Genomic DNA, 22,750 nt, shown 5'->3' with positions numbered 1-22,750 from the left:
GTCTCCTCCCAGCCCCTGGCAGAGCACTGTAACCCCCCAGGCTCAGAACTTCCACTGGCTCCTATGGACCTAGGGCATGGCCCATCTCCAGCAGCCCTGGAGCTCCAGAGGAAAACTCCCCCCTTGTGCAGGATCCCTGCTCCAGCAGAACCACAGCTGGCACTGCAGGAGGGCTGAGCCCCCTGGGATGGGACTGTGCCACCACCCTGAGCCACCCTGGGATGGGACTGTGCCACCACCCTGAGCCCCCCTGGGATGGGACTGTGCCACCACCCTAAGCCACCCTGGGATGGGACTGTGCCACCACCCTGACACACAGAGGGGCAGGGCCTGTTCTGACTATGTCAGTGGTTTTTTTTGTTTGTTTATACTATTGCATTTGTATTTTTAATTTTCCTAGTAAAGAACTGTTATTCCTGCTCCCATATCTTTGCCTGAGAGCACCTTGATTTCAAAATTACAATAATTTGGAGGGAGGGGGTTTATATTTTACATCCTCCATTTCAAGGAAGGTTCCTGCCATCCTTAACAGACACCTGGCTTTTCAAACTAAGACAGATTTTGTCATGCCAAGGCCCTGTGCTGGCTCTGGGGTACCTGCAGTGCAGCAGGACAGGACCCCCTCTCCTGCGGGGGGGGCTGCCCCGGCTGACAGCCTCCAGCAGCTCCACCAGGCTCTGCACATCAGGCTGCTTCTTGCTGCTCCAGAGTGTGTACAGGAACCTCTGCACCTGCCTCTCCTTTGCCTTCTTCTCCTGTGAGACACAAAGAGCTGATGTGGGTATAGGGGAGGGATGGGTGAGTCTGGATGCAGAGAGCCCCAGCTCTCCCATCCTTAGGCTCTCTGAGGCTTTCCTAAACTTTCTGCCAGCTTCTGGAAAGCTGTCCAGGCATCTCTGCTGGGGCACTGCCCACCACCCACTCTGGCAACCTGCTCTCCTTCCCCACAGCACCCTGGATTGCTCCTGGAGAGGGAAAAGAGACCTTCAAAAGGCTCAGACAGACCCATCAGCCCCCAGGACTTCTCCCATCTATCTCCTGTGTCCACTCAGTTCTGGATGTTGCAATCCAGACTCACTCCTTTATTTGTGGACTGCTGGCACTCTGCTCTTGCAGCCTGGAGAAGTCCCACAGACCCTTCAGCCCCTCCAGATCCCTACAGACCCACCCCCAGCCAGAAGACAGCCCCATGGACACACACATGTTTCAGTTTGAGCTGGGTGCATCTCCATCCTGAGACAAGCTTCTCTGTGTCACACTGGATGGTCAGGGTCCTTGTGCAGAGAGAGTCTCCTTCCAGGGGCCAGCACACCTCACCTGGCACCTGTGTACAACCAGAAATTTGGCTTTTTGTTGGTGGGCATTGTCTGTCATACCAGTCACCATCTCTGGGGTCTGTGCTGGGGCTGCACCAGGAGCACTCCCAGCATCTCTCCATGTCAGTTCACCTCCCACCTAAAACCTGAGGGAGTTCCAGCAACACCAGCAGGCTCAGCCAGCTCAGGTGGGAACCCAGAGCTGCCTGGCAGCTCTGCCCAGAGCTCTGAGCTGGAATCTGCCCAGCCAGAACAGAACCTGTCTCCCATGACAAGCTGTGGGAGCACCTGGGCACAGGAAAGGTTCAGCTTTAGCTAAGCTGGGTCTGCACCCAGGACTTGGGAGGCAGGGAAGAGTTGAGAACTCTGCTAGTTCCAACTGCCCTGAAAGATTCCCCCTCTGCCATGGCACAGGTGAGCACAGTGCCTTACCTCCCCCTTCTCCTGCCATGGCAGAAGTGTGAGGATTGTGTGAACATCCTGTTCCCACACCAGGGTCCAGAAGTCCTCCATGGTCAGCTTGTCAGGGCCGTGGACAGCCAGGTAGTCCCTGCTGGAGCTGCAGCCCTGGGTGGGGAATGGGAATGTCACTCTCCTGCTGGAGAGGGGGCTCAGCTTGCCCAGGTGGCTGCAGGAATGGTCAGGAAGAGCAGAGAGCTCAGCAGGTCAGGAGGCAAGGAGAGAAGGGAAAGCACCAAGGGAGGCAGGTGAGGGCAGCCCAAACTGGGCAGGGGAGGGAAGGGATGTCCTCAGTCCCTGCAGTCCCCTCTTCTCCACACAGGACCACTACTGGTGATATTTTTGCCTGACATCTGGGAGGAATGCTGTATCTGACTCTATTGATATTAGAAGGCTAATTGATTACTTTTTTATACTATATTATTCTATACTCTATTACACTATATTACATTCCATCTAAGCTGAATCTGCACAAGCACCCAACCCAACTCCACTGCCCAGAATCTCGGGACTGTCTGCTGACTGACAGCCTGCACACGTGCTTGGCCCTGATGGGCCAAGGAAACAAAACATCATCACTGTGGGTAAACAACCTCCTGTTCCAGACTGCAGGGCAAGTTGTGTTCTATTCCCATCTGTATGGCAGTTGTCTTTTGTCAAGTGGGCAGTTTGCCTTATCTCTCTCTGAGTGATCACAATCACTCCTCCTTTGGAGAGAGCTGCTGATAACAGACTATTGAATGTCCCTGCATGGCTGATAAGAACTACAGCATCCCATTGGGAGATGTGAGACCAGAGGGGGGAGCCAAGCATTCCTACCCAGATATAATCTGGAGATTCTGGAACACCAGCACAGCTTCTCCACTGGATTTCCCAGAGGAGCAGCAGCTGCCTCTGCCCCTGGATCTTCAGAGGCAGACTGCACCTTTCTACAGGATCCCTGCTCCAGCAGAACCACCCCTGGCACTGCAGGAGGGCTGAACCACAATTCCAGTGGGACTGCTGCCAGCACCCTGACCCACAGGGTGTCAGGCTGTGTTCTGACTCTGTCAGTGTTGTTCTAGTGTACTGCATTGTTTATTTTATCCTTTTACTTTCTTCCCTCTTAAAGAACTGTTATTTCCTGCTCCCAGAATTTTTATTGCCTGAGACCCCTTAATTTAAAATTCATAGCAATTCGGTGGGGGGGAGGGGAGGGGTGTGTTCATTTTCTCCATTTCAGGGGAGGCTCCTGCCTCCTTTAGCGGGCACTTGTCTTTCCAAACCAAGACACCTCCATATTGCATTCTACTATGGCACAACAACAGCAGCCAATGAGATAAGAATTGTTTTGATCATTCTTTTCTCTGCTTCTCTCAGGTTCAGAGAATGTGAATCCCACAGAGCACACTGACAGGGAGCAGTAGAGCAGAGCAGGAGCACAGCCAGGATGGGGACAGGCACAGGGTGGGTGCTGCTGCAGGGGATGGTGTTGGGAAGGATGAAAGTTGGACAAGTCTCACAGATACGTATGCTTAGCAGAAAGATTTTTGAATGAAGAATCTGAAGAAGGAATAGAGATGGAAGCAAGTTTTGATATAGAAGAAAAGAATTGCTGAGCCAGTCTGACTGGATAACCAAGGAGCAAATGGTGTGTTAGTGAGAAGGGGTTTTATGGCTTAGAGCAAAGGATAAACCCACCCCAAACAAGAAGATGTTTTTACCAAGCAGAAAGAGAGCACAGGCAAACAAGTCAGCAAATGTTGCAAGTAGAAAAAAGGTCTCAGAATTTTCCACTGCAAGAAAACTGAAAAACATCTTCTAGCTTAAACTGTGATGTACTGACTGTGAGTGACTGGAGAACAGTGACATGAACATGGTAATTACAGGAGTTATGATAGGCTATAGATAACAGTTCAGGGATAGATTGGTTCTACTGTATTGAGATGCTCAGCAAAGAAAAGTATGGAATGCACTGTAACCAAACCCAAAGGGTCTCCAGGCCTGCCTGCAGCTGGAGCTGACAGCTGTAGGCACAGCTCTGTCATCCATGACCCTGGACTGCTGTAACCTCTTGGATGTGATAAACTGCATTTTGGAGAGCTGCCTGGAGTCCTGCTTCTCTCATTCAGGCTCTTACAGGGTGGGACTCACCGGGACACGCCAGACCTGCAGCAGTCCTGAGAGAGGGCCCTGCTCCAGCAGGGAGAACTTCACCCTGGAGCGATCATCTGCAAAGAGAGCAGCAGCTGGAGGGACTCGAAGCACTCCTGAGCTCAGACAGGTTTTGCAGACTGACTGCCACACAAACCCAATCCTTCCTTCACCATTTCTGGGCAAAGGCCTCCTGCAGTGCTCATCTCCAGCCCATTGGCTCCCACAGGACAGGTCTCTATCCCTGCTCCTGCAGTGCAGCTCACTCGTGTCTGAGCCAGTGGAGATCTGCCTCTCTCCAAGGCTGCCTGTGAGCCCTCTGGGCCTCTGTTCCAGTGTTTGACATCTCCATGGAAATTCACTATTCCTTCTACTGAGTTGGATTACCCTCCCAAACCAGCCCCTTGTCTCTTGTCCCTCCATGGCACACCTCTGAGAAGACTCCATGAATTCCCTGTGCCTTCCTACAGGTAGCTGGAAACAGCAATAGGATCTCCCCTTTTCCTTCTCCAGGCTGATCAAACTCACCTATGCCAGTCCCAAGCACCAATTACTCCATCCCAAACACCTTGATAACCTTCTGGGGGAGTCACCAAAGCCTCAAAATACTTTCATAGGCTCTGGACTACTGGCCCTGGTCCAGCCTGGCTCCATAGGGGAGGAGAAGGAGCAGGAAGGAAGAGGATGCAAGGTGTCCCAGAACTTACAGGGCAGGATGCTGGAGGAGGGCCGTGCCTGCTGGCTGCCTGAAGATGGAGATGCAGAGCTGGCTTCTTCCTTGACAACCTCCAGGAGAGCCTGCCAGGGTGAGAGGTGGAGGAGGCAGTGAGGGAAGGGTCAGGACAAGAGGAACCAGGGCCTTCTGAGGACACCTGGACTCAGCAGAGGGGTCATGGCAGCACAGGCAGCAGCCTGAGCAGGAGAGCCACGAGAGCAGCTCTGCAGAGGGCTGCCAGGGCTGTGCCATGCTGTCAGGAGAGGGCTGCTGCTGTCCAGGCAGGCACGTGGGAGGGAGGGGGTGGTGGACAGACCCTGAGCAGTGCAGAATGCAGGAGGGAGCTGTGTGCCTGGGCATGCAACGCCATGGAGAGGGGACAGTGCCAGAACACCCAGGGAACGGGGGCATGGGACCCACTCAGGAGGCACTTACAGGATGTCCTCCAGCCCCAGCAGGTTCAGTCACTCCCCAGGTCCCCTCAGCCCACACAGCCATGGCAGCAGTCCCTGCACCTGCCCAGGCCAGCTCTCACCTCATACTCCCTCAGGAAGCCCATGTGGGACTTGGCTGCCTTCTGGGCACAGTGCTGGGCAAAGCTCTTCAGTGGGATGGGGCAGGACCTGGGGAGAGAGCCAGGGCATAAGGGTGAGGCTGAGCTCACTGAGCAGCAGCCAGGCTGTGTCTGCAGCAGGTGACAGGGCTGTGAGCAGACCTTCACTCCTCAAATGCCAGGGGTGTCCCAGGCTCCCAGCCCAGGCTGTGACAATCTGCTCTCCCCTAGACAGAGGCAGGTCTCAGGGGTGACACAGCTCAGGGCTCATTCCCAAGAGGCAGCAAGGACAAGGACATCCTGTTCTGCCTGAGGGAGGAGACAATCCGACCACAAAGACAAGTGTATGACCTCCAGATGTAGCCCCAGCACAATGAGATAGGTGGTCAAAGCCATGCCCAGCTGGACCCTGCTCCATCCACTCGGCCTCCATTAGGAGCACATCCCAAGGTCACCCAGCTGCCACGAGCCTCTCCAGTTTTACAGATCTCCAGGATACGTCTGTGGGCTGGGGAGCCAGAGGCTGAGGGAAATGCCTTCCCCAGGACAGCTCTGCACATCTCTGCTGTTGGTGTACCCAGGAGACTGCACTTTGTTCTGTGCTGCAGGATTAACCCACCCACAGCAGCAGCTGTGATGGCTGCTGGGCTTCCTGTCCTTCTGTCCTGCAGCCAAGGCTCACTGGAAGGGGCTGGGATCAGGGTGGGCAGAGTGGCAAAGCACAGCAAGGCCTTACCTCTGTGTCCCTGATAAATCCAGGAGAGGCTCCTCCAAGATCTTGTCCAGAATGCAGCTGTGCAGGAAAATGTACTGGGACTGGAAGTCAAAGGCAGACAGAACACAGACCATGACACTGCAGAGACAGCACCAGAGGGGGCTCTGCTCCCTCTCCTGAAGGGCAGTGCTGACACCTGGTCCCAGCCCCAGGGACTGGAGACAGGAGACAGCCTGGGGAGCATCACAGACCAACAACATGGTGTGAGTTAAGAACTGCCTGCTAAGGGCCTGATCCTGTTCCTCAGTGCTCCAGGGTGTTTCTGAGCCTCCTGGGAGGTCTCTAAGACTGGATGTTGCTGTTGTGGGTCTAGCAGGGCATGAAGCAGCTGAAGACCCCCCCCAGCAATTTCCACTTCAGCTGAGCTGCAGCTTTCAGCAGCAGGATGGCAGTGACAGGCTGAAGAGCAGCCTGGGGGTGCTGGGGCTGGCTGGCCAGCTCATCCAGCTGCCAGCCCTGTGAACTTCAGAGGAACTAAGTGAGGGGCCAGGGGAAAGAGGGAGCAGAGATCTCACCAGTGTCTGAATCATCAGGTACCGGTTCATCCTCAAGGAGTAAACAACACCAAAGATGTCCACCACCTTCTCCTGCCTCATCTGCTGCAGCAGCCGGTCCAGCGCAATGAAGGTGCCTGTGCGGCCCACGCCAGCACTGAGGGCAGGGACAGAAAGGGTTAAACAAGCCTGACACACAGCCCTGGCTCCCTCCTGCTGCTGGACATGCTCCCAAAGGCTGCTGGACATGCTCCCTGGGCACCCAGGCACTGTCCCAGCAGGGAATGGGCTGAGGAGCACTCAGGCTGCCCTGGGCTGGTGCTGACCACCTCCCCCTGCCCTCTTGAGTTTCTGTGGTTGAGATGACCCCCCAGGTATCAGAAAGTCTTTTTTTCCCAGCCCTGCAACCAAAGAAGAAGTTGGGATTCCTCGGGTCTGGTTTTCAGGGTTTATTTTATCTATTCCATTCTTTCTCTGCCCTGCTGAGATCTGTCCAGCAGGTCGGGTTGTGGCACAGTCCCTGCCCTTGGGGTGGTGTCAACTTTTTATACTACAAACTAATTTTCCACTACCTATCACCTATGTTAGACAGTCTGTCTCTACTCTAAACCAATCCAAAAGTGTCACCATCCCAGCAGAAGATGGAGGACAAGAAGAAGAAGAAGAAGGACAGAACACGCCCAGATTCCTCCATCTTGTCTCTTGAACCCCCATTCTAAATTCCCAAAATTCTACATTTTCACCCTGTGACAAATTAACTATCATTCTACTCAAACTCTTATGGCTTGTGACTCTTCACACAAAGTTGGTAATTGTTTCCATGGGCTAAAATTAAGGCACGGGTGTTTTTGACTCCATGCCAAGGTCTCTGAGACCCCTGCCAGGGTCTGGAATCACCCAGGGCACACTGCCCCACACCCTGGAGCTGGGGGCCAGCAGACCTGTGCTCCTCAACACTGAGCAGGAGACTCCAGAGAGAAGCTGTGTCTCCTGGGCTTTCCCTCACTCACAGTTTGTGCATAGGTAGGACCCTCATCCCTCCCTGCCCTCTCCCATCCCCCCAGCATCCCGTGGGGTAGAGCCTCACCTGCAGTGCACGAGGGTGGGCCCTGCATCCTTGGTGCTCTGGATGTGCTCCTGGACCAGCTCCCTGAAGGCCATGATGGAAGTGGTGGACTCGGGGATGCCGTGGTCGGGCCATGCTGTGTAGTGCAGGTGGGACACGAAGCGCTCTGCCCCCAGACCCTCCTGCAGGGGAATGCTGATGGGTGTGCAGCCCCCAGGGCAGCCTCACACCCCTGACAGCACCTGGGCACCTGAGGACACCTGGCTCAGCTGCAGTGAACAGCCAACATCAGGTCTGCACTGCCTGGTGGCTTCTGCTCCTCCAGGCTCCCCCCCAGCCCCTGCCATGCTGTGGAGGTGGGAGGGAGCACATCTGCCTTTGGCTGCCAGGGAACATGGCCTGGAAACCACAGGGACATGCTGCAGGGACATGGCAATGAGAGAGCAGGGGTGGAGAGCAGCATGACACGTGCTGGACACCCCCATGTCACCCTCACTGCTCCTCAGGGCTTGGGTCTTCTCTGAGCCCCAGAAATGGCAGGGAAAGGTGAGGAGAAATGCCAGTGCCCAGCCCAAACCCCTGACAGGTCCCCACAGCCCCTGGTGTCTGCACTCACGTGCCACAGCTTGAACTCCCGTACTGTCCACTCCTCAGAGCTGCTCTGCATCAGCAGGTGCACCCTCACCTGCCCATAGGACACGGGGGCAGACTCTGATGGCCAGTAATGATCACACAGCACCTGGAGCAGGACAGAGCCCAGTGAGGACCTGGCTCCCAGGGAGCATTAACAGAGCAGCAGCTGTAGGGGAGCCAGGACAGGTCTTGGGGAGCAGGCAGGGGTGTTTCCCCTTCTCGCTGGGAGCTTTGCACAGCTCTCCCTCACAGCCCCTTCACTTGGATCTCAGCCTCCTCCAGAAAAAAGGACCTGTGTGGGTCTCATCATCCCTGGAGACTGGAGGAAGAGTCCATGTGAGGTGGCTCACCCAGAGGACATGGCAATTTCAGATTCTGCAGAAATATCTGAGGGTGATGGGCATGGGGTGGCTCCTGGCTGAGCTCCCACCCCAAGCTGAGGCTGAGATGCACAGATCAGCCTCTCTTCCCCCAAGCTGTCAGGGAAGCTGTGTGGGCTGTGCTCATGCTGGAGCCATATCAGAGCAGGGTTTTGTGGAGGACACAGCCCCAGCCCTGGGCTCAGCTCCCACCACCAGGGCAGGCAGGGCTGGGGCTGGCACGGACCTACCCTCCCGTTCTCCATGCACACGGTCAGCATGATGATATTGCAGACATTCTGCTCCCACACCAGCCTCCAGAAATCCTCTATGGTTTTCTTTAGGGGTCCCTGGGTGGCAATGAACTCTTGCTGGGATGTGTAGCCCTGGCAGACAAGAGCAAGATGAGTTAGCAGGCTGCAAAAGCAGGTGTGTTCTGCCCTGGGACCAGTCAGTGCCTGGTCTGTTTTTGTGGTAGAAGGAGAAATTCCTGTTGCCCTGAGCCCACATGGGCACAGTTCCCAGGCAGCTGATCTCAGCAGCAGCTGATTTCACAGGAAGCATGACCTGCCCAGCTACACTTTCTACATATTTGGAATAAAGTGACCCACACCATTTCCCTCCAAGCAGTTCCTCATTCAGTCTAACCAAAGAAAGACAGATCTGGGCTGTTCCTGTGCTTCCCCTTCCCTGCTGAGGGCAGGGTGAGCATGCAAGGTCTCAGGGCACTTCTTTGCCCTTGGGCACACACATGCCCCCAGATGCACACAATGGCCCATGCATGCAGCGTGCCCTGCCTGTTACCTGGGAACACCTCACACAGGGGGGATGAAGGCACAGCTCCAGGCTTGTTCAAATGCAGCTGCACAGACCAGAAGGGAAAAGAGCAGGCAGAGAGACAGGGCAGTAAGCTGGGAGGTGATGGAAGAGGATAGATGAGAAGAGAGCAGAGAGACTTCCCACACTCACAGCATTTGCCATCTCACAGGCTCCATCAGTGCCTGCTACAGGGCAACCACCCCTCTCCACCTTCCCCCTAGCTTCTTGCTGGCCTGTGCCAGCTGTGCCCAGCTGTTCACCAGCACATCTCATGGCCACCAGCCCTCACAGAAGGGGACACTGCCTCAACCCTGGCAGAGTTTCTGTGACGGAGCCCTGTGGCCACATCTCAGTGGGGAAGGCAAGTGGGCACTCACTGGCATGAAGTTGGCATTGATGTAGTCTGAGTGTGGATCCTCCCCCAGCTGGCTCAGCTTGACCCGAGAGTGATCATCTGAAAGAGACCCCACACAGGTGAGCCCTCAGGAGCCCTTCAGCAGGACATGGGACTGGGTGAGCCCTCAGGAGCCCTTCAGCAGGACATGGGACTGGGTGAGCCCCCAGGAGCCCTTCAGCAGGACATGGGACTGGGTGAGCCCCCAGGAGCCCTTCAGTAGGACATGGGACTGGGTGAGCCCTAAGGAGTACATGGGACTGGGTGAGCCCCCAGGAGCCCTTCAGTAGGACATGGGACTGGGTGAGCCCTCAGGAGCCCTTCAGCAGGACATGGGACTGGGTGAGCCCCCAGGAGCCCTTCAGCAGGACATGGGACTGGGTGAGCCCTCAGGAGCCCTTTAGCAGGACATGGGACTGGGTTACCCAGTGGGAGAAGCCTCAGCAGCCCCAGCAGGGAGGCTCTGTGCTCTGCCAGGGACCTTCTCCCCGGAGAGGTGGGCACTGCCTGCCAGCTGGAGGAGCTGGGCAGGATGGTGGTTCAGCCCTGCCTCAACCTTTAAGCCTTCAGTCTTCAGCAGGAAGATGGAAACAGCCCATTTCAAGAGTCCTCCTGCTCCCAGGAAAGGAGCCAGGCACTGACCCTGGCAGGGATGCAAGGTGAGCCTGTCCTTGAACACTGCCCTATGAGCTCCCACCTGGAGGCTGGGGGAGAAGGAGGAGACAGCACTTACAGGGTAACACATGGGGATATCTGTTCTTGGAGACATTTGCTGGCAGCTCAGCCTCCACCTTGGGCTGCTCCTTCCCAACTTCCTTCAGCTCCTGTAGGACAGGGGAAAAGATAAGCACAAACATTTCTCTGGAGAGCTCCTGGTCAGCTCAGCTCCCTGCTCATGGCCTGTCTGGAGGGTAGAGAGGATTATCCTCACACAGAGAACTGCTCCATTCACCCCTCACACGGCCTGTGCACTCTGAGCCATGGTGGCTTTTCCCACTGCCTTTCCCAACAGCATTGTTCACATTTAAAAGATAAGCCTAAGAACAAGTTCCGGGGGAAAAAGCCTTGGAAATCTACCACAAAGCCCAGAGGATTTTCTGCTGAGAAAACAGAAATATCTTGTGCTGCATCTGCTTCTGCCCCTGTCCTCATTCAAGAAGCCAGAAAAGCTTGATCCGGGGAGGGTTTGAAATGGCTGAATTTGAAGATGCTGCAGCAGCACAGTCCAGAGGCTGCAGGTGTTGGCAGTGGGAGCCAGGGAAGGCAGCCTGAGGAGAAGCTCACAGCCTGACCCTGAGGTCTGAGAGTGCTCCTCGACCTTCCCTCTGACTGCAGGCTCTTTCCTACCACTGTCAGGGTGGTTCTCATCAGCACCCCTCTCCACTTCACCTCCAGTCAGGGCTGGGGCTCTCTGCTCTCTGCTAGTTCACCTCGTGCCACATGTGCTTTGACCAGAACTTGAACAAAACAGGCTTTGAGCAAAGGAACTGCTTGACACTTGGTCCATCCAGTTTTTGGCCTCCAAGGCTGCTCCTCAGGCTGGCTGGATTGCTGGAGATGGGTGACCAGCCCTGGAGAGGAGCACTCCACATTGGACACCCAACAGCATGAGCCATGGAGTGCAGAAACCAAATGTCATCTCTAGGAGGTGTCACTGACATATTTTCTGAAAAATTCCTTCACCAGGATTTCTTCTCTTGGGAAGCTGGGAAGCTTCAGCTTCTCCATGTTTGCTCCTCCGCAATGTGATTTGGAGAATTGTTTACCCAGCATGTGAATTGTTTTTAATTAATGGCCAATCACAGCCAGCTGGGTCAGACTCTCTGAGTCTGTCATGAGATTTTATTATTCATTCTTTGCTAGCCTGCTGATGTCTCCTTTCTCTTTCTTTAGTATAGTTTTAGAATATAATTTTCATATAATGTAATGTAATATCATAATAAATCAGCCTTCTGAGAACTTCGAGTCAGATTCTCATCTCTCACCTCGTCCTAGGGGCCCATAAACACCACCACAAGGAGGGTCTCATCTCACCTCAAACTCCTGGAAAAAAGCATGGTTAGCACTTGCTGTCTTCATCTCATAGTACTGCTTGAAGCTCTGCAGGGGGACTGGCCGGTGGACGTTTCTGCAGGAAATGAAGTCCAGAGGAAAACTTGCCTTAGTTACTGGGAGGCCTGGCCAGCCTGCCAGGGGCCACTGGGACAGCCCTGCTGGGAGACCTGGATGCACACAGGGAGGGTTTACAGCCACCTCACTGCCCAGGGAAATGGGTCCAACAGTTTAAATATGGAGGGATTTCAAGGTGATGAGAATATTGTCCTGCTGCAGAACTCCTCCTGCAGAGGAGGTATGGACAGTGCATTGACTTGGAATGGAGCTGGGCAGTAAATACTGGACTTGGGAAAGGCTGATTTATAAAATAACTGAGGGGAGGAGACAGTTGGACTTTTCCTGACTCAAAGCATGAGAAAGGAAGTAGGTAAAGGCCAGTGGGAGCTGCAGTGGGGCCATACAGAGGGCAGACTCCAGCACTCACCTCAGGCTGTAGGTCACCATCTCCTGGGGTGGGCTGCTCTTCTTGGTTCTAGAATCAAAGCACAGGGTGAGGGAATAATGTGCTCTGACTCTATGATTTAGAAGACTGAATAATTGCTTTATTAAGCTATCCTATATTCCACTAATACTATACTAAATTATATATTAAAGAGATATTATACTAAAGAATATTACACTAAAGAAATACTAAAGAAAAACCCGTGACTGTCTCCAGACAATCATGATACACATAGATTCAATTAGTCAAGGAATTAGAACAACTTTCACTAGTGTCTAATTAACAAATCACTTTAGTAAATAATCTCTATAACACATTCCACATGTGCAAAACAACAAAAATGGTAAATAAAGATAAGAATTGTTTTCTTTTCTTCTTTGTGCTTCTCACTACCTTTCCCAGAGAGAAATCCTTAAAAACTTGTGCCCACTGCTCTCTGTAAAGAGAGCTGGGCTACACACAGGTGCTGTTACTTTTGCCTGCAGTGCAGAGATTGATGCCATGAGGTATTGTGGAGTTCTGGCAGGCACACTGCCTTGCACACCTGTAGGGTTTTGTGACCTAACTGCACATGGGCAGCTCCTCTGTCCCCTCTGCCTCTGGCTTCTGAGCTTGCCAGGCACAATTCCACTAGCCCACGTGCTAGTTTGTGCAAGTCTCTTTTAACACCCTCTCCTTGCTCTCCTCCAGGCTTGGCACTGAAGGCTGGGTATCAACAGGTAAGGTATGGCTCATGCTCACCTCTTTGCTTTGAGCTGTTTCCAGTACACCAAAGCAAAAACAGCTGCAAGTGTCAGAAGAAATCCCACAATGATTCCAGCAATTACTGGCATTGAGAGTGGAGCTGTGTCTGCACTGGATCCAGCAGCTGGAATTGAAAGGAGAGAGTATAGACAGAACAATCAGAAAAAATGTTTTTTATGATGAGGGTTATGAGGCCGTGGCACAGGGTGCCCAGAGCAGCTGTGGCTGCCCCATCCCTGGAAGAGTCCAAGGCCAGGCTGGACAGGGCTTGGAGCACCCTGGGATAGTGGAAGGTGTCCCTGCCATGGCAGGGGGTGGAACTATATGAAGTCCCTTCCAACCCAAACCATTTTATAATCCTACGATATAGGGCTGCATTTATTGTATTTATTCTATTTACTATAGCATATGAGCTCCCTCTGGCTGCTCATTACCTCTAACCTGCACAACCAGGTGGGGCAGATGCTCTTCAGCTTACCTGAGAACATGGTGAATGTCACAGCAGGGGCTACTGGGTCATATTTGGTGAAGGCAGCAATGCTGAACCTAAAGGCAAAGCAGAGTCCTGAGTCAGGACAGCCTGAACTGAGCAAAGCACCCAGAACTCAGCACCCAGGGGGACAGAACTGCTGCCTGGTTTTCTGTTATGGATTTAGGGGATGTGTGGAAATGGTCTTCCCTCCCTTTGCTGCCCCTTGGACAAGTTTGTTCCACTTGGGAAAGCATGAGAAATTGTTCAGGAAGACAAATGGGAAGCAGCTCTCCTCCAAAGGGTTATCAGCAGAGAAAGGTAGAGTCTGGTCTCTAACAGGACACAAAAAATTAAAACCACATCGTTCATGTCAGCTGGTTAGCAGGGTTGACAAGAAAGAGCAAAGCCCTGTTTGACACTTGAGCTGGAAGGGCCAGACCTGCCCAGACCCTTCCTTGCACACACACTCAAGTGGCTGGTGCATCCTCTTCCCTGTGCAGATCTGCCCCTCTTCCCCTGCTGGCAGCAGGCACACCAATGCCCACAGCTCTCTGACTTTCCTTCTCAGCAGGTGACCTGGAAGGGCCCTTTCTTGTGTCCTGAATCCAAGACAAAGCTTTTAAAGGTAGCACAGGATTTTAGCAGCCAAGGGTTTGTGCCTCTGTGTGGGTCCCCACACCTGGCTGCCAGGGCACAGACCTCCACTGAAAATGAGCCTGCAGATGCCCAGGCATGGAAGATGAGGGCTTGTGGATAAATAACTCACTGAAAGACAGGAAACAAGAACAGAAATTCTGAGTGGGAATGAGCTGTCAGCTTTTCACCACCCTAATCATTAATTCAGCAGCACACTCTACTGTGGATATTTAGGTTGGATATTTAGGCTGAGTGTTCCATGTACTGAGGATATTTAGGCTGCATATTTAAGATATTTAGGTCAGATATTTAGGATATTTAGGTCAAGTGCTGTTTGTACTGAGAACATTTATGTTTTTAGGGCAGCCAAACTGAAAGAAAGCTGTGGTGTAAAAGCAAGAAAGCTGTGGTGTCAAAGTACCTTCTAGTCCTGAACAACTGGACAGTTCAGTACATGTTGGTGACTCATGGGACTGAGTCAGGGCAGGACTAATGACAGGGCCTGGTGTCCCTTGAAAAGCTGCTCCCCCAAGGGAGGTCCCTGCTGGAGTGAGGAGCCCCAGTGGCCGGGGCAGGTGCAGAGCCTGTGCCTGGCTCATCAGTGCCTGCGGTGATGGTGCTGCTGTTGAAGCCCCCTCGAGGCTGCTGACAGCCCTCAGTCTGAGATCTCTGCCCTGCTGCTCCCTCTCCATCCCAGCTGACCCCTCTCTACCCCCGAAGAGCTGAGGCTGAGGGCTGAACCAGCAAGTCCTGCCCTGAGGGTGAGGCATGAGCAATACAGAACAGACAGATTGGATGGGGGATCAGTCTCCAGGCTTCTGAGACCTTCTGAGATTTCCTGCCAGCCCAGGGACCTGGGATGGACAAGGGATGGGAGTGCACTGTCAGCCATTCTCCTACCAGGCAGGATCACACAGCACACAGAACTGCTCTCTGCTCTCCATGACCCCACTCTGCTGGAATTTCCCAGGCAGTGGCTCTCTGGAAACTCCCTTTTTTTCCCCCTTAGGAAAAACAGCCATTCCTCACCCCCTGAGTGTTATCACCAATCTGGGCCAGTGCTGCCCTAACCAGCAGCTTAAGAGCCCCTGTTTGGCACAGGTGTGCAATATTAAATATATTATATTAAATAAATATTAATAAATATATTGTTAAATATTATATTAAATAAATATTATATTAAAACAACTCAGAATCAGGTAAAGTTTTCCAGGTCTGCACACAGGAACAGTCGGAGGGAGGGAGGAATGGAGGGAGGAAAGGAGGGAGGAAAGGAAGGAAGGAAGTGGCGGAAGGAAGTGGCGGAAGGAAGGAAGTGGCGGAAGGAAGGAAGTGGCGGAAGGAAGGAAGTGGCGGAAGGAAGTGGCGGAAGGAAGTGGCGGAAGGAAGGGGCGGAAGGAAGGAAGTGGCGGAAGGAAGGAAGTGGCGGAAGGAAGGAAGTGGCGGAAGGAAGGAAGTGGCGGAAGGAAGTGGCGGAAGGAAGTGGCGGAAGGAAGTGGCGGAAGGAAGTGGCGGAAGGAAGGAAGGAAGTGGCGGAAGGAAGGAAGGAAGTGGCGGAAGGAAGGAAGGAAGTGGCGGAAGGAAGGAAGGAAGTGGCGGAAGGAAGGAAGGAAGGAAGGAAGGAAGGAAGGAAGGAAGGAAGGAAGGAAGGAAGGAAGGAAGGAAGGAAGGAAGGAAGGAAGGAAGGAAGGAAGGAAGGAAGGAAGGAAGGAAGGAAGGTCCAGCAGGTACAGGCAGATTTCACTCTCCCTTTTCTCCCTGTGGAAGGGGAAGCTCTCTCGTGCACACATTCTCCCACAGACTTTCATTCTCTTTTCCTAATGCTCTCAATGGCTTTATCACCATCAGCCATCCTTGCTGCCAGTTTCTTTAAAGTGAAATGAGATAATCTTCCAGACTGGGGGATCACAGAAATGCCTGTGGATGTGGTCATCATTTGATGAAACTGTGAGCTGCTAAATTAACAGGACTGACTAAAGACACCATTCTTTGTTAGCAGTGGAAAACCTGTTTTTCCATCAGCAGTTTTAAAGGTACCCTACAAGAAAATATGTAGGATCCTACTCACTGTTAAATAAGACTCTGAACTTATGACTGTTGGATCCATGTGTGTGTCTCATGGGGAACTCAGACCTCAGCCTGTTTGCTAACCCAGCCTCTGGACCTCCCACTGAGTAGGCACCACTGGAACTGTTTCCAAATCAGTTTCATTTTTGCACCATCTGCACATGGTTCTGAGTCACAAAGGAAGGTCCTACAAATTACAGCATCTGTTTTAGTTCCTGTCCAGGGCTGGACATCTGCTCAGCTCCTGAGACAACCCATACAGTCCTCGGCAGCCTCAGCTTTTCCTGTCTCTGCCCACTACACTGCCAAATATTTCCTGCATGCCAGCCCTGCCTTCCTCAAATGCTGCTTGGTGGAAAACCCTTGGGGATTTGGGGTGTGAGGCTGAGGTGACGTCCAGGGAGCTGGTGGCATTCTTGCAGGGACACATGGAGTCCTTTTGCTCCTCCAGCCCCTTCCCCTCAGGAGGGATGCTGACATCTCTCACCTGTACTGCTCATTGGCTTTCAGCTTCCCATTGCAGGTGGCCCTGGACTGGCCACACTCCTCTGTCCCCACTGGCACCCTCCAGGTGTTGGGGGAGCTCCTCTGATGGAAGGGGTTGGGAATGAGCACTGCCAGGTAGGAGTCCTCTGTCCCGTAGTAGTGGTCGTACCACGTGCTGGACATGATCTCCTGGGTGGGCCTCAGCACTGGAGGGGAATGTGCAAGGTGACAGTGACCAAAGTGACATCCAGGGGTCCTGCTGCCCTCCAGGGAGCCAGCACAGCCTGGGACCTGCAGGGACACTTACGTGACTCGTTGGTGGTGGCAATGACCCCGTAGTACTCGATCTGGCCGTTCTCCTCACTGAACAGCTCGGGTGAGATGATGACTGTGGAGCTGGCCTCCACTGGGAACACCTCTGCACGCAGGGGTGGGGGCAGGGCTGGAAGAACAACCAGCAGGCACAGAGTGTCAGTGTGTCCCTGCTCCCAGACCCCCCCACTCAGCCTGTGATGGTCCCAGCAGCACAGCCAGAGCCCTGACCCACTGCAGGGCAGTGCAGCCCTGTGGGGCTCTCAGGCACCCCAAAGAGCCCCCAGCTCTGACCAGGAACACCAGGTGCTTCCTCCTGGGGTCTCCTGGGGTGTTTCCCTGTGGAAATAAGGGACTCACGCTCCACTGCTGTGCTGCAGAGCAGAGTCACAGCCTGGCTCCTCAGAGTGTTCATGCCCACGGTGCTCACAAGGATTTGGTAGGAGGAATTTGGCTCCAGCCCCTCCAGACTGGCCTCGCTTGAAGGGATGCTCATAGTAAGCCTGGAGGTGGGGGGTCCTTCAGAAAGTCTCTCTGTCACCACCTCATAAGCCTCCACATCTCCAGGAGAGCTCGTCCAGTTCAAGTAAAGGCTCCTTGACTCTGGTAGGCACTGCACATCCTTCACTGGATTTGGCTCTGCAAAGGAGACAGGGCAGGCTCTGGACCCACTGGATCAAAGAAATCCCAACCTCTGCCCCTATCAGCAGCTGCTCCCCAGGCCAGTGAGATGAGCAGAGCTGGATGCCTGCAGCCTGGGACCCTGCTGTGCCATGGGCCACAGGGCAGTGGGAATAAGCGGGGCCTGAGCTCACATCTGACAGGAGACATCGACCAGAGGAGATCTGCAAAGCCTGCTCTGCTCCACAGGTAGCCAGCAGATCTCTGTGGGGGAGCTAGCTTAGGGAGCCAATGGCCACCAGAGGGTCACCTCGCTGGCTTTCCCCATCTCCCACCACAAGACCTCCCATGCCTCTGTTGACCCTCCAGATTTAAGGCCCCCCAGGTGTTTCTCCCTCTTCCATCCTGCCCCCTCCCTCCCCGTGGCAGCGTGTACCCACCGACAGGCACAGCCAAGGGCTTGGTGCTGCTCCAGTAGGGCCCAGCCACGCAGCTCAAGGACACAGAGTAGTTCCTGCCTGGGATCAGCCCCTGGAGGAGGTGCTGGACTTGTCCTCTGGCCAGGGAGTGCCTCCAAGGCAGGGAGCTGTTCCGGGGGTCCCGCAGCCACAGCTGGCAGTCGTCCTGCTGGCCATGGGCACCGCCCCAGGAGATCAGCATGGTGTTGTTCCCTTCAGCCACCGCCGAGAGATTCTGGGGAACTGAGGGGGCTACAACAAAAACCACACCAGGAGCAGTTACTGGTATGCACGTGCTCTCTTCTGTTCTACAGAGACACAAGCAGGAGATGGGTGACACAAGGAGCCTCCACATGTTTGGTGATAACATTGCCAGAAATGACCTTTAAATGGCAGCTGAAGGACACACAGAGTGAGGAGTGTGAGGAGATGGATTCTTCTTCCTGCTAATTAGCAAGTTTCATTAGAAACCTGCCCGAAGGGCTTTGCACATGACTCCCTGCACCCTGCCAGGGGATGGCTGAGCGTGGGAGCAGGGACTGCTGGATTCCCCAAGCAAAGTGTGGGGACTGTGGGGACAAGCACATGAAAAGGCTTATTGTGCTTATCTGCATTTCCACATTCCATAAAAAGAAAAAAAAAGCCCATCCTCCCCTTATACCCCATGCCAGCAATTCTCTGAGTGCCTGGAAAAAATGCAGCAGGAATGGTGGGGTGTCCCTCTGAGCTGTGAGGCCTCATGGTCCCCCAGGCTGTGGGTGTCATCTACCAGAGCAGCACTGCTGTGCTCTTGTTCAATCACCTGTGCCTGGAGGAGCCAGACTTCAACCAGTAGGGCCATGAGTCAGAGGCTGCTCCTGGAACAGCACTGGTGGCTGCCAGGCTCTGCCACAGGCAGCATGACTGCCCTGCCCCACTCTCCTGTCCACCAGGGCTTGCCCAGCCCATGATCCCATTGCTGCACTGGTACAGCCCTCCCACCCCATCTCATCCCATCCCTGGAAATATCCAAGGTCAGCTTAGACAGGGCTCTGAGCAACCTGATCTAGCTGAAGATGTCCCTGCCACTAGCAGGGGTGTTGGACTAGATGGCCTTTAAAAGGTCCCTTCCATTTCCAGCCCAAACCATTCTCTGACCCTACAGCTCCCTGGCTGAGTCTCTGCCCTTCCCACTGCTGGTGCTGAGCCCACCCAGATGGGAAGGCTGAGCCTCGTGCAGGATGCAGAATCTCCAGCTCTGACACTTACTTGTCCAGTCACTGATGTTCCCTGCCGAGGCTGCATAAGGCCCTGCCAAGGCCACCACCTCCAGCAGGTATTTGTGTCCTGGAGCCAGGCCAGAAAAGGTGAATTTGCTGGTGCCTTTCCCAACAGAGACATTGGCTGCCACAGTGCCTGAGCCTGAGTGGTACAGGAGGAGCCTGTAGCTGTCCTGTCCTTGGGGCTCAGCTCTCCAGGATGCACTTAGCCTGTTGGGATAGCCCTGGTTTGTCATGTACACATTGCGGGGTGCCAAGGGGTCTGCCAAGACAGGATAGGACACACATCAGCAAAGGGCCCCAGCACACTGCTGGGGCTCTTGGTAGTGCCATCAGAAGGGATGCACCACACTGATTTCTCTAAGAAAATTAACTGTATTTTACAGTTTAGAAAAATTACTTTTAACAAAATTTAGGATAATTTATATTAAACAGCACTTAAACTTAGAATAATACACTAAATTTTAGAATAATAAACTTAAGTTTAATACAATAGTAAAGTGATAGAATGTAACTCAAGAGTACCTAAAGTGCTAGTACTTTAGTACTTAAAGTATTTAGTATTTAAGTACTTGGTACTTAAAGTATTTAAGTACTAAGAGTACTTAAATATAGTGAAACTTTACTTAAACTTATTAACATTCAACTTACTGAATGGTTATTTTTTATCAACTTATTGAAAGGTTATTATTTATAAATGTTTTAACTTATTTTTATACTATAAAAGGTATTAAAACACAAAAGGTATTAAAATCTAGATAAAATAAATAATATATTTTTTTATATATATATTAGAAGACCTTTTAAATGGACAGTGCCCTTAGCCTCCACTGAGTGGCTCCACCTACCAGCCCAGAGGCAGCTCAAAGCTTCAGCAAACTTCTCTGTGCTCGCCTGAGCAGGGACAGCCCTGTCCCCGATGGAGTGAGACATCTGGGGAGGGGTGAGGAGGGAACACACAGCCAGCTTGGGGACAGGGGAAGGTGAACCCCCACTGCTGCTCCCTCCTCCCTGGCTCTGCCCTGAAGCTTGGCTCTGGAGCTCCAGCTGCCCTCACCCAGGCTGCTGGAGCTGATGATGAGGGGGCAGAGCCCTGCTCACTGCCACTGCTTGGGCTCTGCTGGGAAGGTCAGCAGGGCCACGTTCTTGGCCATGAGCCTTCCTGACTGCCCAGCAAGGCACACATCTGTTGGAACCCTGGATGCTGAGAATTTTAAACTTCCTGTGCTGAAAGGCACAGATCCACAAGAGAACACTGCATTTGACCTAAGGCTGTGGAGAAGGCTTCCAAAATTGATTGACAGCACTGGGATTGTGGGTGTGTAGTTGGTTAGAAGTGTTCAATATCACAGGGTAGAAAACTTAGGGTTTGGGGTTTTAAAATATAGAAATAAATATGAAGCAAGATGGAGGTTTTAGGGCAGAGACAGGTTGTTCTTCACCTTCTTCCTCCTTCTCCATGGGTTTGGGTGGTATTTTGTAATTGGACAGAAAAGTCCACACTGCAGGCTTCGAGGAATCAGTTTTGGGGTTAAAAAGGAAAATAATTTAGCTACCATTTCTTAATTGGATGGTTTAGCCTAAAAGACCTTGTAACAAGAGATAATTGGCCATTTCTGTGCCTCGCTAATGAAAGACTGCAGAACTCACAGTTGAGAGGCTGTAACACTGATACAAAACAATAAACATCTGAGTCTGAACATGAACTATCATCTCAAGTGCCTTCAATCCCGACAGAGGCAGAAAAAACAAGCAAAGAAGCCACACACATCTCCTCACAAAAGGTACTCACACGTCCAGTTGCTGACATTCCCTGCAGGTGCCCTGAAGGAGCCAGCCACAGATGCCACCTCCAGCAGGTATTTGCTCCCTGGGGCCAGCCCCGTGAAGGTGAAGTTGTGGGTGTCCCTCCCAAGCGAGGCTGTGGCTGCCACAGTGCCCAGGGGTGCCCGGTACAGGCTCAGGGTGTATCCATCCCTGCCCCCAGCTGGGGCCCCCCAGGCCACGCTCAGCCTGTCGGGGTGCCCCGTGCTCAGCAGGCGCACGGCGGCCGGGGGCAGCGGGCCTGGGGAGGAAACACAGGTCACTGCCAGCAGCCACAGCTGGGCTCAGTATGAGGAGAGGCTCCATGTCTGTGCCAGGCCTGTGCTGCAGGAGCTGGGGAGCCACCATACCTCGTGTTAGAGACAGGACACCCAGCAGCAGGACAGGTCATAGTGCAGCAGGACAGGGAGGATCCCCTCTGACAAACGCCTCCTCATCCTCATCTTTCTCTTCTCCATCTCACTTCACCTTTAATGATGCTCACCCTGACTGGTCCCTCACATGCCAAGCCCTCCTCATCCAGGTCACAGTCGTTCCCACAGCCCAGTGGGAACACCTGCACCCTGCCATGAGCACAGGTGTGTTCCCTCACCCAGCTGCTGTGCAGGTACAGCACAACACAGCCTCTGTTCTCTGACCAGCCCTAGAACCTTTCTGGGTAGGGAGAAGTGCTGGATTAGCCCATCTCCAGAGCAAAGACCTGTTCTCCTGGGAGGACTGTGGAGTGGTTTCTTGCACTACACTGATTCATTTCATGAAACTTTATGGTAAGCTGGTTTCTACCTGTGGGAAAGGACTCAGTGAGCCTCCTGTACACAGGTACAGTACAGGTGCCCTGTACACATCTGTGCTCCTGTACCCAGGGAGATGGGTCAGCACAGGCAGGGAATGTCCCAGCAGAGGCAGGGAATGTCCCAGCACAGGCAGGGAATGTCCCAGCACAGGCACATCTGGGCAGCCCTGCTTTGCAGCCGGCCCAGAGCCTGCAATGCCCCCATGGTGTTCAGCAGCCCAAGACAGGAAATGCCTGGTGATGATGACTGAACCTTAGAGCCCCTTTTTCTGCCTTCAGAAGGGGCTTATCTCTCTGTAAGATTATGGGTCACTTTCCTTTAACCCTTACTATTGGACAATTTCTAAAACCCCTGTATCCCATAAAACCCCTACTTTTGCCCAGTTTGGCAGAAGAGCTGTTCCTGAGACCTTCACAGAAGATTCAATAAAGCCATCACTGTGGAACCTCACACAGCCTTCTCCTCTCTCTCCCTGCGTCTGCCCAAAGCCCTTAGCAAGCTGAGAGCTGAAATCACAAATGAGCTGATAATCACTAGAGCTGGTATCACCTATGCTTGCTAAGGTGGCTGTGGCTGGGAGCTGCCTGGGAACTGGGACAGGCTGTGCTGAGCAGGGCTGGGCTATCTGGATCCATTGCAGCCCCTGGGGATACCCTGAAACACACCAGAGGCTGCATTACTGTTTCATAACATGGCCTTGTGCAAGCCTACAGCTAAACATGCCAGTGCCATGCAGCCAGCAGTGTGCCCCTGCACTAACTGCTGAGTGTCACACCTGTGCAGAGGTGTGTGTGTGCACATCTC

At 53.3% G+C, this 22,750-nt stretch overlaps 1 protein-coding gene across 5 annotated transcripts in view; it reads right to left on the bottom strand.

Moving 5' to 3' along the window:
• The window catches only part of LOC132338191 (receptor-type tyrosine-protein phosphatase V-like), a 46,388-nt gene that overhangs the window by 3,146 nt on the left and 20,492 nt on the right, over positions 1 to 22,750 (bottom strand). For 4 of the 5 annotated variants that reach the window (XM_059867469.1, XM_059867471.1, XM_059867470.1 and 1 more), the window contains 23 exons: positions 21,121 to 21,393; positions 19,318 to 19,590; positions 18,052 to 18,321; positions 17,351 to 17,629; positions 16,986 to 17,120; positions 16,680 to 16,884; positions 13,496 to 13,563; positions 13,015 to 13,141; positions 12,256 to 12,303; positions 11,751 to 11,844; positions 10,450 to 10,540; positions 9,700 to 9,776; positions 8,755 to 8,889; positions 8,128 to 8,250; positions 7,533 to 7,693; positions 6,467 to 6,602; positions 5,913 to 5,992; positions 5,159 to 5,246; positions 4,616 to 4,706; positions 3,909 to 3,985; positions 1,749 to 1,883; positions 1,202 to 1,324; positions 598 to 755 (listed from right to left, as the gene is read on the bottom strand). In XM_059867469.1, the coding sequence (XP_059723452.1) occupies positions 598 to 755; positions 1,202 to 1,324; positions 1,749 to 1,883; positions 3,909 to 3,985; positions 4,616 to 4,706; positions 5,159 to 5,246; positions 5,913 to 5,992; positions 6,467 to 6,602; positions 7,533 to 7,693; positions 8,128 to 8,250; positions 8,755 to 8,889; positions 9,700 to 9,776; positions 10,450 to 10,540; positions 11,751 to 11,844; positions 12,256 to 12,303; positions 13,015 to 13,141; positions 13,496 to 13,563; positions 16,680 to 16,884; positions 16,986 to 17,120; positions 17,351 to 17,629; positions 18,052 to 18,321; positions 19,318 to 19,590; positions 21,121 to 21,393 (3,247 nt within the window). Of the gene's footprint in view, positions 1 to 597; positions 756 to 1,201; positions 1,325 to 1,748; positions 1,884 to 3,908; positions 3,986 to 4,615; positions 4,707 to 5,158; positions 5,247 to 5,912; positions 5,993 to 6,466; positions 6,603 to 7,532; positions 7,694 to 8,127; positions 8,251 to 8,750; positions 8,890 to 9,699; positions 9,777 to 10,449; positions 10,541 to 11,750; positions 11,845 to 12,255; positions 12,304 to 13,014; positions 13,142 to 13,495; positions 13,564 to 16,679; positions 16,885 to 16,985; positions 17,121 to 17,350; positions 17,630 to 18,051; positions 18,322 to 19,317; positions 19,591 to 21,120; positions 21,394 to 22,750 lie in introns of those variants that run through there. The other variant, XR_009489403.1, reaches the window with a different exon arrangement.

This window comes from Haemorhous mexicanus, chromosome 25, assembly GCF_027477595.1.
Source record: "Haemorhous mexicanus isolate bHaeMex1 chromosome 25, bHaeMex1.pri, whole genome shotgun sequence".
NCBI classification, from domain to species: Eukaryota; Metazoa; Chordata; class Aves; order Passeriformes; family Fringillidae; genus Haemorhous; species Haemorhous mexicanus.
The sequence above is the reverse complement of the archived record's forward strand: the minus strand, read 5'-3'. Positions and strand labels throughout refer to the sequence as shown.